Source organism: Carcharhinus amblyrhynchos, chromosome 5 (genome assembly GCF_965287045.1).
Source record: "Carcharhinus amblyrhynchos chromosome 5, sCarAmb.v2.hapA, whole genome shotgun sequence".
In the NCBI taxonomy this organism is placed as follows: Eukaryota; Metazoa; Chordata; class Chondrichthyes; order Carcharhiniformes; family Carcharhinidae; genus Carcharhinus; species Carcharhinus amblyrhynchos.
In genome coordinates, this window is record NC_137328.1 from 49073045 (window position 1) to 49090367 (window position 17323).

General features: G+C 42.9%; 1 protein-coding gene across 5 annotated transcripts in view; it reads left to right on the forward strand.

Moving 5' to 3' along the window:
• cdc42se2 (CDC42 small effector 2) overlaps window positions 1-17323 on the forward strand; it is a 179583-nt gene that overhangs the window by 128850 nt on the left and 33410 nt on the right. For all 5 annotated transcript variants that reach the window (XM_080189667.1, XM_080189668.1, XM_080189665.1 and 2 more), the window contains one exon: window positions 136-427. In XM_080189667.1, coding sequence (XP_080045793.1) covers window positions 374-427 — 54 coding nt within the window. In that variant the 5' untranslated portion in view covers window positions 136-373. The remainder of the gene's footprint in view (window positions 1-135; window positions 428-17323) is intronic.

The window sequence follows — 17323 nt, forward strand, 5'->3', positions numbered from 1 at the left end:
TTCTTGCCGCAGAGTGTGAGTATAGATGGTGTAACAGACTGTTGAGCTTTCAGTTAATGATAATCCATACCGTTAACACTCAACAGTTCATCATTTCTTTTTGTTCACCCTTACTTTCATTTTAATTTCTTGCAGGTCATCATTCTGAGCCCCGGAAGTGAGGTGACCCAAATCCTCAGTGAAGTTTCCAACACGGACCGGCTGGCTCGTTCCCACAGCTACACCATTTACTGCTTGCCTATCCCAGAAGGAACTTTGCTATCTCAGTATTGCCCACGCTTACCTGCCCAGTGAAGGACAGCTGGACCACGCTGGGATATAGAATCTGGATTCTGTGCCACTGAAAGGACATTTTGGCGTTGGACTGTAAATCATGAGTGAATTCTGGTTGTGTTTCAATTGCTGTATTGCGGAACAGCCTCAACCGGTAAGTGTGACCTAATTCTCATAATTTTGATAAAAAGCACTCCCCACACACCAACCAATTTATCAAAGCAGTGTTTCAGAGAAAAAGTCAGCATATGTTAGATTTGTCATTTTAAATAATAACAATGGCCTTATATGGTGAGGAGGAACGTTGATTCCTTTCTAATTTTCTAGTTCAAGTACTGTGGAACTTACTTCAGTCAAGTGTCATCATTTGAAACTCTGCCTTTGTACTCCTGTTTAAACAAATTATTCACTATCACTTGATAAGAGCATGCGTTGTAGAATGTGTAAATATGTTGCCTTTTGATGGGCCAGAACAATCTCCGTAAGGCTTCCAGTCATCCAGCAATCAGCAGGCTCCATTTTTTGAAACCATTGTGCTGAACTACACTTTCACTCGGTGTGCATCCTGTTGCATTGTGGACTTCCCCTCCACCATCTGGCATCACTTGTCTGCAGAGCATTTCCTCTTGCATCTGCCTTGACATCACTGTCTGAAGCACTATCTCTGCTTCCCCCCATCCTTGCCCAGCGAGATGCGTCTTCCTCACCCCCACCCTTGTCCAGTGCTGCCGCTGCCCTTGCCTGACATCATTATCTGCAAGATGCCCAGGGGACATCTTGGTACAGCCCATTGGGGATTGGGCAGTGTCAAGGGGTGGAGTATGATGGAGGCAGAGCCAAGTGGAGTCATGCTACAACTCTGCAGAGGGATCGGTGGGGGAAGCAGCAAGGCCAGCGATCAGGGTGTGCTTGGGGCTGAGGGGGTCAGCCGAGGAGGGGGTGCCTGCTGGGGGTCTGAATTGTGGAATGGTCGATTACTGTCGGGGGAGGGGGGGCGGTTGCGGTGGGGGGGATTCAGAGTGGGGGGCTGGGGTTCGCCCGGGAATGGTCGTGGGGTCAGCGATTGGGCCATGGGGGGAGGAGGGGTGGAGTTCTGTCATCGTGGGGCTGGCCAGCGATTGAGCTGCCCAGCAATCGAGTGGCATCAGTGCAGGGCCACCTGAGCATGGGCAAATCTCAGTCTTAACAGATTGGTACATGCGCAGTGGCCCCCTCAGCGTGCTGAATTTAGCCTCTCCAGCATGGATAGATTCTGTCCCCTGAAATTTACTGATATTCATGCTGGTGGCCTCTGCAGTGCACAGAATTTGGGAGATTCTTCTCTGAACTCCCTCTGATAAAACCAGTGTGAAATACTCCAGCTTTCGAGATTTAGGGTGGGATTTTATGGCCTCTCTCATCCCAAATCTATAAAATCTTGCCCGTGGTCAACAGACCTTCCCGTAGCCTGTCCCTCATCTGCTTTGATTCCTGTGGCAGGCGGGACAGTAAAATTCGGCCTTAGAATTTTTTTGGGAGAATTCCGCCCCAATGTCTGATTTCCTCACTTCCTCATGTCCATCAATGGCCAAAAGCAAAAGTAATAGTGGGGACAGAGTAAAGCAATTATTGTTAGCACATGAAATATAGCAGTAGACCAACTGAAATGATAACTTCACACCACGAAGTGCTTGCTGAACTTCTGGCTGACTGGAGGATATAATATCCTGGAATGTGCACTGCTACTTGTTAACACAAGGCATAGATTAATCCTTTTGGCAAGATGCGTTGCACAGCAAGAAATCTATCCAGATCCTTGCTACAATATCTTCTCAGAAACTGTTTTCTCAAGATTGTACTGAGTCTATTTTCTTCAAAAAAGCTTTTAACAAATGCATTCCTTAATTAGTCACTCGTTTTCTAATTAAGGCCAATCTGGATGAATAAAATCAGTCAGCTGTCTGTCATGCATTGCTTCCGATGTGACCTCTTGTGAACTGTGCCACTCCAGCACTCCTTCCATCTTGTTACTGTGCTGAAGATAACACCTTGTGCCAACTCTTTTATCAAAGAAAGCATCAGACCAAGAAAAGGAAAAATTTCATTTTAAACTTCTGCGAAATGTAACTTTTGGATACTTCCAAATAAAAAAAAATTCCCTTCCATTACTTATAATTTGCCAAGTTGTTAGCTGAGTACATGGATGTTATAGAACCATGCAATCCCTACAGGACAAAAGAAGGCCATTCAGCCCATCAAGCCTGCACTGACTCTGAACATATATTTCCCATCGCTTTGATGTTAGGAGATTTCCTGCTTGACAGACATTGCTGTCTCAAGATGAAACAGGAAGAGTGGTTTGGGTTTGGTTTTAAATTGATTCAAGACTAATGGGTCCTTTTTGATTTAGATTTCATGTCCGGTTCTGTACCACTCAACGATTCCAGTTTATTTCCCCCCCCAGGAAATTCCCAATTATTGATCAGGGAGACTGTGTAGAGGCTGGAGGGAGAATTGGCGGAGGGAGTTGTTTCTGGGTATCTCATGGTCACTGGAAGCAGTCTTGTCTCAATGATAAGAAACTGGGCATAGGGACAAGGGTGTCCTATCTGCCTGATCCCTTTGATCATCTTTATATATCATATTGTGCTGAAGGAAGCCTTCAATATTTGCAACATCTAACTTGAGTTTTGCAATCATTGCCTGTGATACACTTTCCTCGCGAGGCCTATGATGTCCTTAGCCTGTGGTGTCCTCACTCTGGCTTCCCCCTCTCTAACTCAGTGCCTACCATTTTTAGATTGGGTGTGGGGACTGGCTGCAAGTTATCTGTTCCCTTGTAAAATCCACCCCATTATCTAGACTGATAACTCTAGCACTAAGTTGCAGATGTCATCCTTTAGCTGAAATGACAAACCCAGGGTCTTGTCCCGATGCAGAAGATGCGTGGCACTGTTAGAAAGAAAGCAGACAGGTTCTCTTATCTTGGTGTTCTTGCTAACCTTTACCATCTCATCAACATCTTCAAAAACATTTTGGCCCACAAATCCATCCGTAAGTTTTTGAAATATATATTTAACAGAGCAGGATGAAAATATTACCTTGCCCAACTTCTGTGGCAGAGGTAAACTTTTTAATGCATCCAACGTTATGCTGTGATAAGGTGTGGCGGGTTAAAATAAGAAGAAAAGGGTGGGACTTTCAGACCCTGAGCTGGTGGGGGAGAGCTTCCTGTGCCCCCACCCCCAGATTGGGGGGGATGGATTCAACGGGAAATGACATTGACAGCACTGGGACCAGAATGTCCTGTCACTGGCTAAAGGCACACCACCACCTGCTGCCAAGAAACACATCGGGGCAGGGTCTGAAATTCCACTCCATAATTCATTATTTTTGAAATTCGTATATTAAAAATTACAGTAGTATTTATCAGAAAGTAATTAGTAGGAAGGATTAGTTCTTTGTTTTCTCAGATCTTGAGATTCTTAATGCAAAACATAGACCTCTTGAAATTTTACTTTAAATATTTGCAATTAAAAGTTCCACATGCTGTTAGAATACTGGTTCAGATTACAATCCCTAACATCTAGCAACCAGTCCTAACTAGTAAACCAGGATCTTTAGAAATCACATACTGGCATTATGGGATGTACCACCTTGGTAGTTCAACTTTTCAACGTCATTGATTTTACTTTGTTTAAACTGAAAATTGCTTGTACTGCTTTCAAAAGCGATGGCATTTTGTAAGTAATTTGATTTATTTGCCCATTATTGGAAGTGTATTATTTGAAAATACTTTGATTCTAAATTCTTCTGAATAATGCTCATGACATTGCATCTCAAATCATTGATGGGCAGACCCCAGAAGGTGAGCGATTTACAAGTCAGTAATCATCAAAGGGCGCAGTGTGTGGAACAGCAGCAACCTGATTGAGGACTACCCAAACGACGAGGACTACCCAAGCTTACATCCAAAGTGCACTCCTCTACAGTGCTGAGACCTGGATAACATGCTGGGCAAGAGAAAAGGTTGAACAGCCTTCACCTTCGCTGTGTCCCCAGTGTGTCCTTGCCATCTCTTGCCAGGAGAAGGTCACCAACTCAGGTCTGGAGCATGCAGATTCCGTCAGGGTAAGGAATAAGGCAGCGACTTCGGCAATGGTTCGAGCGAGACATGAAGCTGGGGGACGTTGATACAGACAACTGGGAGATGGTCGCTGACAGCCGTGGTCTCTGGAGGCTGCACGTTTGGAAGGGACAAGTAGAAGCGAAAAGTTCAGCAGGCCGAAGAGAAAGCCCAGAGGAAACAGAGGCCAATGAGTTGTGCACCTTCCCAGCCCACTGACCTCCCCCGCAGCAAATGAGGCAGAGACTGACATGTCAGAGTAGAGCTCCAGAGCCACATCCGGCAATGCTTAACGTAAATCGCGCCAACTATTGTCACTCACAATGGAAGGCAGCCACCACAGAGAGCCCACATAGGTTTACTTTATGCTGCTTAGCGCATAACAGAATCAGGATAGATCATATTAGCTTAGTCTGAGAGATTATAGGTAGAATCATATTGTTAATTATTCCATTGCAAACACATTCTGCATGAAGGCAAGCAACAGTTTTTTTAAAGAATTTTGCTGTGTATTATAAAATTGAAAATTGTACTGAGCCCTGAAAGGAGGAAGTGCTGGATTTTTTAACAGAGAAGAGAATCACGTTGAACTAATGAACCACTGTATCAAAATAGCAACATACTTTCTGCTGCATAAAAGTCCTGACACGCAGGAGGAATTGTTAATAATCTAGGCCATTAAATCCCCCTGGATATGTTAGGAACATTTCCACTTGCAGCATCTTAATGATAAAACATGCCAGCATTGCTGCAACATGCCTCCACCGCAACGTCTGTCTGTAATAAGAAAGAAACCAGGATGGGGCAGTAATCTGGCAATCTATTGAGGGATCTGTCGTGCGAAATCAATCGCTTTAATGTTCAGAACTACCTGATGTGATACAGAAGGAGAAATCTACATAAAGACAGCTCAAAATAAGCTAGAGAAAATGAGGGGGTGGTAAATGGAAATTTTATGCGTTCTCCTTTCAGTCTTGGTTCGCACGCGTGTCTAATTAGAAGATATTTGTGGTTACTTTAAAAGCACTTGACTAGAGAACATTTGCATCAGGAGAGCTTCACAGCTTATTGTGTTTGATAAAACGCATAAGAACATGTATCTTACCATATGGCTGTGGCCCTAAAAATATGATTCAACAGCTTCCTCAATTGGCTGTGGCTGAAGGCACCACACCTGGGGCTACATCAAGACATACGGATCAGATATCCCACATTCAGGTTTCTCTACTGAGGTAGTTCAATCTTGAGCAGGACAACACTAACAGCTCCACTGCTGACCCATCAACTCTTAAGGTTGAAGCAAACTCAGTTTTGGATTCCTGCACCTGATGAAATAGTGGAATAGCCACTTGTTTACGCCTACGCATGATAAGTGCTCATCTGGCCACCAGGTACCAGAGGGCTGCCTGCGCTCTATAAAGGAGGCTGGGAAAAAATAGTGTGGGCCAGCGGGAATTAATTGGACCTGTCAATCTGGTATAACATGTCAAATGTGCTTGGATTATTTTAGTGGATCCAGTTGCCTGGATTTAATTTTGCTTCTCGTTGTAGATTTGCTGTTCAGTAGATTTACACATGTTGAGCGTAATCCTGACTCTGCAATATTGTCAAATGGATGATAGCGAGTCGACTACATGACTTACATCTCTGCCAATTTTCATTTCCATTGATTTTTGAGGGGGAAAAATAGTGTATCATTCATATGCGTTAACATTCATCAGTGATGCAGCCTGGAATCGAAAACCCAGGTGGTTTTGTTTTTGTGCGAATGCCCACAGACTTAGCTTCACTTTATTTTACAAAGAAATGAGGAGAAATATTGATTTGTAAAATGGATGAAGTGAGCTAGCAGCCCATTTTACATCCCCCCCCCCACCCCCCGATTCTTAAATTTGTGGAAATTTTGGCGGTAAAATTTATGTAAACATTTATGTAATCCATTTTGCACAATGTCAAAGTCAAAATGACCCCGAGAGTATGTGCAAATTTACTGATCAGCCAGTTTCCTGTACTTGTGTGCAATCAGAAGAGAAGGTACTCATAAGAGATAGATAAGGCTCTGAGTATCTGGGCTAAAGCTGAGAATGTACAGATGATGCAGTTGCTCAAGCACACGGTGATCCTAAACCAAACTACATGTGCATTTGCAGGATTCACTCCATCTTTATATTACATAAACATTTATCGTTACTCCTGTTTAAAAAAAAATCTAGGTTGGTATTGAGTAGGAAATAATTGGTAAATTATTGGGTTAAACAACAGATGAGATCAAGGCAAGAGTTTTCAGTTGATTGAAGTACATTGGCGAGTCTAATGGATGTTTCTTGGAGAGGGAATTAAATCCTTTTTTAGACTAGGACATGTGAATCTTTATACTGGGACCTCTGTATGTAAATGACAGCTGTAAATATATATATGTTTTTTGTTCCTGTTTATCTTGGGTGTAAATTTAATTTTGCTACAGTGCACTGCTGATACAACCATTTGCAGAGTGGTTGATGTCATGTAGGATAGTGGTTATGGTATGGTGGGTGTATCATCTAAATTTTGTGCAGCTGGTTGATGTGGTTTCCATACTTTTCTGAGTAATGCAACATGAGCCTCGTGTGCTAATGTCTTGAAATGTGTGGCGAGGAGGAAGAATAAATGTCCACTACCTGGACATGCCACAGGAATGTATTTGTGCAGTAAGCATATTTTCACAGCAATGCCAAACAAACAGCATGCTGCCCTGTATGCTTTATTTGAGGCTGTATTTGCTACAGTGTATAAATAAGAAATCATTCAAGGGAACCTGAAATCCCCAAATATGGCGTCTAATCTGATTCAAGTTAGCAGAAAAATTAAACTGGGTGAAATAGACTGATGTGATTTTATTTTACTGAATCATTCGCGTAGTGTCCTCTTATCTTCACTGTGTGGCATGAAATCTCACAGAACAGTGTGAAAATATATGTCAGATTGTTCCAGAACATCCAGTAAATACTGAGAAATCCAGGAGAACAGTTCGACCCTTGTAGATATTGGGGATTCCCAGCTACTCGGAACTGCTTTGGGTTTACATATGTTTACTAACATGAACTTTTCTGCTTCAATATATTTTAAAACATGTTTATTCACAGAATTGTCAAAATCCAAAGCGTTAGTGGCATAAACGTGTAAAAACAAATGTATTTTTTTAAAACTCACATTTTAAAATTCTATACAAATTTATAAAAGTAATTTCCTGTAACCCGGTCACTAATCTGGGAAGGAAATTTTAAATGTGACAGTCCTAAAAGTAACATGGGATTGAAGATGCCTTTCTGCCGCTGTTTGGGTGGGTGGTGGGAAGGAATAACAGAATACAACGGTGCAGAAGGAGGCCATACAGTCGATCAAATCTGCACCGATCACAAATCCACCCAGGCCTCATCCCCATAACCCAGGCATTTACCCAAGCTAGTCCCCCTGACACTAAGGGGCAATTTAGCATGGCCAATCCACCTAACCTGCACATCTTTGAACCATGGGAGGAAACCCACATATATGGTAAAAAGTTGGGCAGCCAAGCAGTAAAAGAACACTGAAGTCAAGTTTGTAGCACAGTTGAGTCCCCAGTTTGTATCCTCAACCTGATGTGATTGACAGATGGTGCATCTTGGGAACCTGCCTGCCCCATGCGTTTGGGAACCCTGGCACTTGATTGCAGTTGAGCAGAGGTGCCCCTTATCCTACACTACTCTGAGAGAGCCCATGCAATATATCTCTTCCACAGCCCCCTGTATAAAGAGGTCAATCCATAAAAGGAATTGAAGAATATCCAGAATCTTCCTTTCTCCTACATCCTCCAGCTCTGGCTGTGGGGGAGAATTCTCCAGTTGTTCGCACGCTGCCACTGCTGCCAGAAAAAATGGAGAATTTGACGTCAGCCAAATCTCTGTTCACTGCAGCGGGACTGGAAAATCAAAGCTATGAGAAAGGTCGGAGAACCCAGTCTGTGGTTCACTTTTGCTTATTTGAGATAGCAGTGATCATAACCTGACTGAATTTCACATTCAATTTGAGGGAGCAAAGAATAGGTCGAAGGCTAGCGCTTTAAACCTAAATAAAGGCACTCGCAAGGGTATGAAGCCAGCCAGATAAAGTCAACCGGGAAATTCAAGGGTAGGGCAGTAGAGATGCATTGGCAGACGTTTTAAGGAGTTATTTTATAACACTGAACAAAGACTCATTCCAGTGTGAGAGAGAGATTCTAGGTGAAGAATCCATCTTCCATGGCTAACTAAGGATGTTAAAGCTGGTATCAGATTCAAAGAGAGAAAAGAATTCTGAAACAATCAGTGGCAGGTCAGGTGATTGAACAGAATTTAAAAACCAACAAAACTAAAATAATGAGGGATAATTTAGAGTTGTGAGAAAAATATAGCTGGAAACATATAAACAAATAGTAAGAGTCTCTACGAGTTTTTGAAAGGAACTAAAGTGAAGTGGATCCTCTAGAGAATGCATCTGGGGAATTAATCATGGGAAGTAACAAAATGGTGGAAGCGTTCAACAGACATTGTCTATCTTCACTGTAGAAGACACAAAAAAAATCTCAGAAATATTTGTAAATTAAGAGGTGAAGAAGAGGGAGGAATTTAAAACAATCACCAGGGAAAGAGCACTGGGAAAATTATTAGAACTAAAGGCTGACAAGGCATAAAATCTCTACAGTGCATTTGGCCCATTGAGTCTGCACCTACTCTCCAAAAGAGCATCTCACCAAGGCCCTATCCCTGTAGCCCCACGTATTTACCCCGCTAATCCTCCTGACATACATATCTTGAGACTCATGAAGGACAATTTAGCATGGCCAACCATCTAACCTACACATCTTTGGAGTGTGGGAGGAAACCAGAACACCTGAGGTAACCCATGCAGACATGGGGAGAATGTGCAAACTCCAGACTGTCACTCAAGGTCAAAATTGAACCTGGGTCCCTGGCACTGTGTGGAAGCAGTGCTAACAGTGCCGCCTTTACCAGTGTGCAGCCTTACCACTGTGCCACACTCTAAAAGAATAATAGATGCATTAGTTATAATTTTCTAAAATTCTCTAGTTTCTCAAAAGGTCCTATCAGATCAGAAAATAGCAAATGCAACTCTTTTATTGAGAAAGGAGGGAGACAGAAGACAGGAAACTGCAGGCCAATTAGCTTAACATCTGTCATTAGGAAATTGCTGGAATCTATTATTCAGGAAGGTAAGCAGGATAGTTAAAAAATTTCAGTGTAATCAGGCAAAGTCAGTATAGTTTTGTGAAAGGGAAATCATGTTTCATTAATTTATCAAAGTTCTTGAAACAAGTACAAGCAGTGTGGATAATGGGGAATCTATAAATGTGGTCTACTGGATTCCAAAAGACATTTGATAAGGTGCTACATCAAAAGTTACTATGTTCGGTGTACTGGTAGCGTGGACAGAGGATTGGTTAGCTAACAGAAATGAAAGAGTAGGAATAAGTGAGTAATTTGCAGATTTGTAAACTGCAACTGGTTGAATGCCACAAGGATCAGTCCGGAGACCTCAACTACTTATAAATCTATGTAAATGTCTTGTTTGAAAGAGCGAAATGTACAGTTGCTAGATTTATTGATGACACAAAGAAAGGTAGGAAAGTAAGTTACGAGTTGGACATAAGGAATCTGTAAAGATAGGTAAAATTAGTAGGCAAAAATTTGCTGGTTGGAGTATAGTACGGGAAAATGTGAATTTATCTACTTTGGTAGGAAGAATAGAAAGGCAGCATCTTATTTGAATAGAGAAAGATTTAGAACTCAGTGGTACTGAGGAATCAGAATATCCTGGTACATGGATCACACAAAGTTGGCTTGTGGATACAGCTCATGATTAAGAAGTTTAAAAGTAAGGGATTTAAGATGGACTTGAGGATATGTTTTGCTGAGTCCTTAGTATGTGAAATTCTCTTCCCCAGAGAGCAGTGAAGGCAGGGTCATTGAATATTTGTAAAGTCGAGCTAAATAGAATCCTAACTGACAAGTGAATCAAAGGCTAGGAGTAGGCAGGAGAGTAAGAGTTAAGGCCACAATCAGATCTATAATCAAATGATAGAGCAGGCTTAAAGAGCCAAATGGCCTCCTCCTCCTAATTTGGACGTTCATATATATGCTTATTAGTATATCATTCTTTAGCATATGTTGTCTAAGGGAATTTGGTCACTGTGGGCAAGATTTTCTAAGTCTCGTCCATGCCAGGACCTGTTACGAGCGAGAATGGAAAATTTGGCATTCCAGCACTAGAAAATCCAAGCCGCAAATGAGGATGGAAGTTTGCGGCCTATATTGCTTATGGTTGCTTTGAGCTACAGCTTCTCATACTATAACTAAATCTGGTTAAGAAACATTGGGGTAGATGGTGGCAAGTATGATAGTGTAAAACCAGTGACTGCAAGTGGACAGACTTTGTGTATTCCTTCCAACCTTTATTTCATTACTTTGGTGTCATCACAGCCATCTATGTTGTGAACCTGCCTACACCACAACACACACAATTTGACTAAAAGTTGTATCTTGAGCACTAAAGTAAGAAAAGGCCCAGAAGTTTTTCAGTTATATGATGTTACATGTGTTGAAAATTAGCAGGATAAGAATAAAGAAAGAAGAAAGGAAGGAAAGATGACATTACAGAACAGGAACAAACCCTTCAGCCCAGCAAGCCTGTGCTGACTCCTAATCCTTATTTAGACCCACTACTTCTTGCCCATATGCAGTTCTATTCCTCTGTTTGCCTCCCATTCACGTGTCTATCCAGATACGTTTTGAACGTTGCTAACATGCCTGCTTCTACCATCTCCACTGCCAGTATATGCCAGGCACCCACCACCCTCTATGTGAAAAACTTGCCCCGTACGTCACCGCTAAATTTTCCCCCTCTCACCTTGAACCTGTGTCGTCTTGTAGTTGACCTTTCCACCCTGAGAAAATGCCTCTGACTATCCACCCTGTCTATGCCTCCCATAATTTTGTAGACCATTATTAAGTCTCTCCTCAGCCTCCATTTTTTGAGTGAAAAGAATCCGAGTTTAGCTAACCTCTCCTCATGTCTAAAACCCCCCAGACTGGACATTATGCTGGTAAACTTCTCTGCACCCTCTCCAAAGCATACATGCCCTTCTGGTAATGACTACAGTTCGGGAAAAATGCAACAAACATATTGTGGGTAAATGATGCAGGCATTGCAGAAAAAGTTGCTACTGTCTAGAAAAGTTGAAGGTGATGGACTAAGAGGCAGATAAAGAACAGGGCTAACTGATGGGATGGACAAAACATCAGGGGCTGGTCTAATTCCCCCTGTACAGAGGTTGGAAAATGTAGAATCCACTGATCACCAATTCCTAAATCAATGGGACATAAAGAGAGAGAAGCAGCCTGACCTGGGATAACTGCATTATTAACCCCAGAGAAATTACTTGGGTGGAGTATTACACAATTTAAATTTGTTTCTCTTAATCGAAGCAGATAAGAGATGTACAATAAGTTAAATATTCATGGTGTGTGCTAAAACCCTGGGTGAAGTTTAGCATTATCCTGCATTGCTACTATAGATCGCTGTTTGTTTGCAAACAGAAGTATAAGCTTGTGCATCACTACCTGGTGTATTTTTATTTTTCAAAATCACTTGTTTTGCATCTGGTTTTCTGCTACTTGACTGGAGGAGGAAGAATTGTGGTCGAGTGCATTGACAGATATCCTGTTGTGCTTCATAAATTTGCCGTCACTTTAAATTTGCATCATTTCCTGTGTTGATTTTAAACCAGTTCTAAGAGACAGGGTTAAATGGTGGTGTTTCTGCATCTTCCCCCTACTCGACTTCAGAAAAGAACACAAGAATGCCCAGTGCAGAGTTTTGACATGCCAGTGGAGAATCTGGATTGACGTCTCCAATAGCACGTTGTATGTACAATTAGAAACAATGACCGAGAAGTTTGATCTAAACAGGTGCTGCTCAATCTTCTAGGGCCCATTATGGTGGACAGGAAATTTGCATGTGTTGCCTACTGCCTGATGTATTAGATAACAATAAAAAATATGCAAGCTTTACCCAGATCTGAAATAGGTGACGTCCCTTTGAGTAACCAAATAAACATCCTGCTTGAGGCCCCTGCTTCAAGGTTGGTTTTCACGAAGACATTTCTCCACTCATTGATGTGTCAAAATGGGATCAAGGTCCAATTTATGTTCCACAACCCTGATGTACATGAGTCAACAGGGCCCCAACACCTTTCACCCTCATTAACCCTCTAAAGATCCTGACCAAAATGGCAGCAACCCAGATATCACGGGGACAGGGAGAGAAAACAGACCAATAAATATAACGCCATCCAATGCATTGGCTCCCTGTGCCTACCCAGCAACATGGATGGAAATCAGCCCCAGAGCTTCGGGACAACACTTATTCCAAGCTCCTTAATTGATTAATTTGACCGGAAATTTAATCACCAATCGACTAACTTCATAAGGTCCCCATTGACAGTCTGTTGCAAAAGCAGGAAATAACTCTTCATTGTAATTGACATTAACACGTTGAATCAAAAGCCATTGTTAGGATTGTCTAAAAACCTGTACATACATTTAATATAAACTGTCAGTATCTGAATGTTGATTCCAGTACAAAATGGCCTGTGAGTTATCATTCTAATTTTATTTATTCTGAGCTCATTTCTGAACTATGATTTATCTTCTGACTGTCACATTTCTGTACAAAGCCGAGAAGCAGAAAATGTTACACCTCAAAAGCAGATTTTTGCAATCCGCACAAGTGACGATGCTGTCAAAAATGGTAACTAGCATGATTTTTTGTTACATTTTATTAAACTACATGAGCTTCCCCGCTGTGTAAAAATGCATTTAAATGTGTTCCAGTTGGCGAGATTTATTGGAGAGCTACTCAACTGGTGACCTATTAGGTAAAGAGCTTAATACCCCCCCTGGTGTGTCAGCGTTCATGCCAACCTTGTTGGCACGGAATGCCGCTTGTGTTTTGCTGAACAAGTATCAGTCCAGTTACCAGGAATTTTAAATGGCCATAAATATCCAGTGGTCAGCTTCCCAACACCCCCCTCCCCAGAGTGAAAAAAACAGGGGAAAGAATTTTAAAGACAGTTTTATCCAATATGTGCTGCATGCTGCAAATACTTCACTGCTGCATGTGCCAAGGTGAAGAGATCAAACTACCCCGGCAGCTCACCACCTCCACAGCACCACAGCTGGTGGGCGAGAAGCCGAATGGCACTGAATTATAAGAATTAGTGTTGCAACTTATGCTGAACACTATTCATACTTGCATTTGTATCTTTTTCAGTAAGCGAAGAGTACAATAATAACTTGTACTTGCATAGCACCAGAGGAATGGAGGAGGACACAATGAGAGGAAAAGAGATGATAGGCAAGAAAAAAAGGAAAGACCAGCAAGAAGGCAGACTAAGGGTTTTCATCCCTGAGTCAACTAGATTGTGTCAGAAATCTCCTGGCTTGCCTGGGGGGGGCAGTTTCTTGGGGGGGAAAGAGTTCTGAATGGTGAGGCCTTGGTTCCAAAGGGTGGGTGTGGAATGGAGTGAGCTTGCAAGCCCTGGACACAAATCAGAAACAGCTGTGGGCTGCCAAGTGCCAAGACGGGCTGTTTAAAAGGCCCACCTCTGACCTATGAGACATGATACTCTACAGCCCTGACACCCCCTCAACTCCCTGTCAACCCATGCCTACCCATGTTCCCCCCACCCACTTCAATTTTTGTATGGACTTGTCATTGAAATAACTTCCCAGCTTGACAGTTCGACAGACCTTATCTGACTTGAAGCATATTTATAACTTCTCTAAATATTCGTCACTCCTACGCTGCGGAATAAGGTCCTCGCTCCAGTGAAAATGGGGTCAGTTTGGACTCCACATTGGGTTCAGATGGCTCTGTTAGTTTTGGAATTCTCACATGTGGAAGTCACATCTCACCCCCAATCATTCCCAGCAAAAATAGGATCTGTTGGAAATGGAGCAGGACTTCCAGATCCCAATAGCCATTTTGTAAAGTATCCAGAGTCTCCACTACTGTGAAAATCATGTCCAAAGAATCCATAAGTGAGGAAATGAAACAAGAACAAGGCAAATGGCCTAGTGGTCAGCACTGCTGCCTCGCAGCTCCAGGGATCTGGGTTTAATTCCTGGCTTGGGTCACTGTTTGTGCGGAGTTTGCATGTTCTACCCATGTATGCGTGGGTTTCCTCCCACAGTCCAAAGATGTGCAGGTTAGTTGATTGGCCATGCTAAACTGACCCGGGATATGTAGGTTAGAGGGATTAGCGGGGTAATTGTGTGGGATTGTGGGAATAGGATCTCAGTGCAGAATCAAATGGCCTCCTGCTCTGTAGGGTTTCTGTGATGAAGGTGCAATCATCTTGTGGTTGTTAAATCACGTTGCTAAGTTAGGTTTCCGTATTTTGACCAAGTATTTGCAGTTACAGTAAACCACTGGTCAACATGCTAGCTTTAACACTGTCAGAATGGAGTTTCTTGTTCAGGCTCTTATGCTTTGAGACTGCCCCTTACTGATCCTTAGCGGAGAATATTAATGGGAAAGTGGAGGTGAACACAGGGTCAGAGCAGGGTGAAGTTCTGGAAAAGTGACCCCCGATCGGGAAAACATGGTCATCCTGCGCTGTTCCAGGTTTCACCCAGGCAGTTTCAGACACAAGCGAGCGAACCCCTCCCCTCCAGCAGCTTTCAGGAAACAAATTCAAATTTTCAAAGGGTTCATTTAGTTCAGTTGAACTTTAACCCAGTGTTGTAGCTGTAACAGCCAGCATCTGGGTACCCACAATCTCTGTGTCTCGCCAGGGTATAGGAGGCAAGAGCACAGTGGATAGTGATTGCTTATTAAAGTTGTCACGCTGGGAAGTCGACAAAAATTGAAACCTGTAAGTTTGTTGTTAGCCACAGTGAAAAGCCTGTGCTGTCCGGATCACTTCTGTCAGCCTGTAAACACTTGTTTCAAAGCCATTTGCGACTTCATGGAGTTACTTTGAAGTGGCTTAAAGATTACCAGCCGGCACCTCAACTCTCTTGCTTTCAGCCTTCAATGTAGCATGGGACCAACTAAACAGCAGCAGCCTGGGCCTGTGAGGAGATCATGTTGTGGAGATGCCGGCGTTGGACTGGGGTAAACACAGTAAGAAGTTTCACAACAGCAGGTTAAAGTCCAACAGGATTTTTGGTAGCAAAAGCCACGAGCTTTCGGAGCACCAAAAGCTGCTCTAAAAGCTAGTGGTTTTTGTTACCAAATAAACCTGTTGGACTTTAACCTGGTGTTGTGAGACATTTTACTGCCTTTCTCTGAGGAGGGGCAGGCAGCAGCAAGAAGGAGAACTGTAGCACCAAGAGCAGCAACAAAACCACCAGCAGCTGCCTACTCCATAGTCTCAGTTTCCAGGAAGGAACAAGATGGGCAGAGAGCCCCAATAAGAAGAAAGCAATACCTCCAGCCAATAATGTATGGGCAGCTTACTGAATATATCAGAGCAGCAGTGCCTCAGAAGATGAAAGCTCGAGCGGTCAGTCATGACAGACATCTGTCGCCTCCTAAAACTAGACTCTTTCTCAGGAGACTGACTGCATACACTGCCAGTGGCCATCAAGGTCACCAGAACACTGAATTTCTTTGTCTCTGGCTGCCTCCAGTGATTTACTGTAGATACTTTCAGGATATCACAGCCTGGTGCCACCAACTCCTTTTGGAAGATGTTGCCAGTTACCTCACCTTAGCCCACAGATATATCCACTTAAACCTAAGGGACTGGTGGCTTCACAGAATTGGCAGAATTTCCATACGTCTAGCAGTAATCAATACATCTATTCAATCCCATTAAGATGGCCTCAGCTCAATGTCTGGCTATTTTGTGAGCACCTTAAAGTGATCATACATTTCTGCATCAGGTATCAACTTGCTTCTATAACATCTTTATTCTGTGCAGTCATGTTTGTCACAAGTACTCTCTATACCACAGGGAGTCAGTGACTGACTTCCTGGAGGAGAAGATTACCCTTTGAGGATCTGGCACATTCATACCCATTCCTTTTCTTCAAAGCTAGTCATCCCATTCATTGGAAGGCTATTATCCAGGGTAAATGGAGAAGGTTTTGTTGCTGCTCTTGGTGCTACTGTTGTCCTTCTTAGTTGTTACTGGTATGCCTGCCCCTCCTCAGAGGCCCAGGCTGCTGCTGTTTAGTTAGTCCCATGCTACAGTGAAGGCTGAAAGCAAGAGAGTTGAGGTGCTGGCTGGTAAACTTTAAGCCACTTCAAAGTAACTCTATGAAATCGCAAATGGCTTTGAAACAAGTGATTACAGGCTGACAGAAGTGATCCGGACAACACAGGCCTTTCACTGTGGCTAACAAGTTTACAGGTTTCAATCTTTGTCGACTTCTCAGTGTGACGACTTTATTAAGCAATCACTACCCGCTGTGCTCTTGCTCCTACACTGTAGCAAGATGAGGAATTCAAAAAAAACTTATTCAGTCATTGAAATAAGCATTTATACAATGTCATTAACATGGGGATTCACTTCACAGTTTGTCCCAGTGTGAAACTAATAAGTCTTTGCCATAGAATTGCAATGTGCAGGAGGAGGCCATTTGACCCATAAATTCTGCACTGAGTCTCCAAACAAAATCTTACTCAGGTCCACTCTCCCGCCCTATCCCCTTAACCTTGCACATTTACTGTAGCTAATCCCCCTAACTTACTCATCTTGGGACTCTATAAGGCAATTGAGCATAGCCAATCCACCTAACCTGCACATCCTGGGAGTGTGGGAGGAAACCGGAGGACCCTGAGAAACCCACACGGGTACAGAAGAATGTGCAGACTCCACATGGATCGTCACCCCAGGCTCCGTGCCCCTCCCTGAAGTTG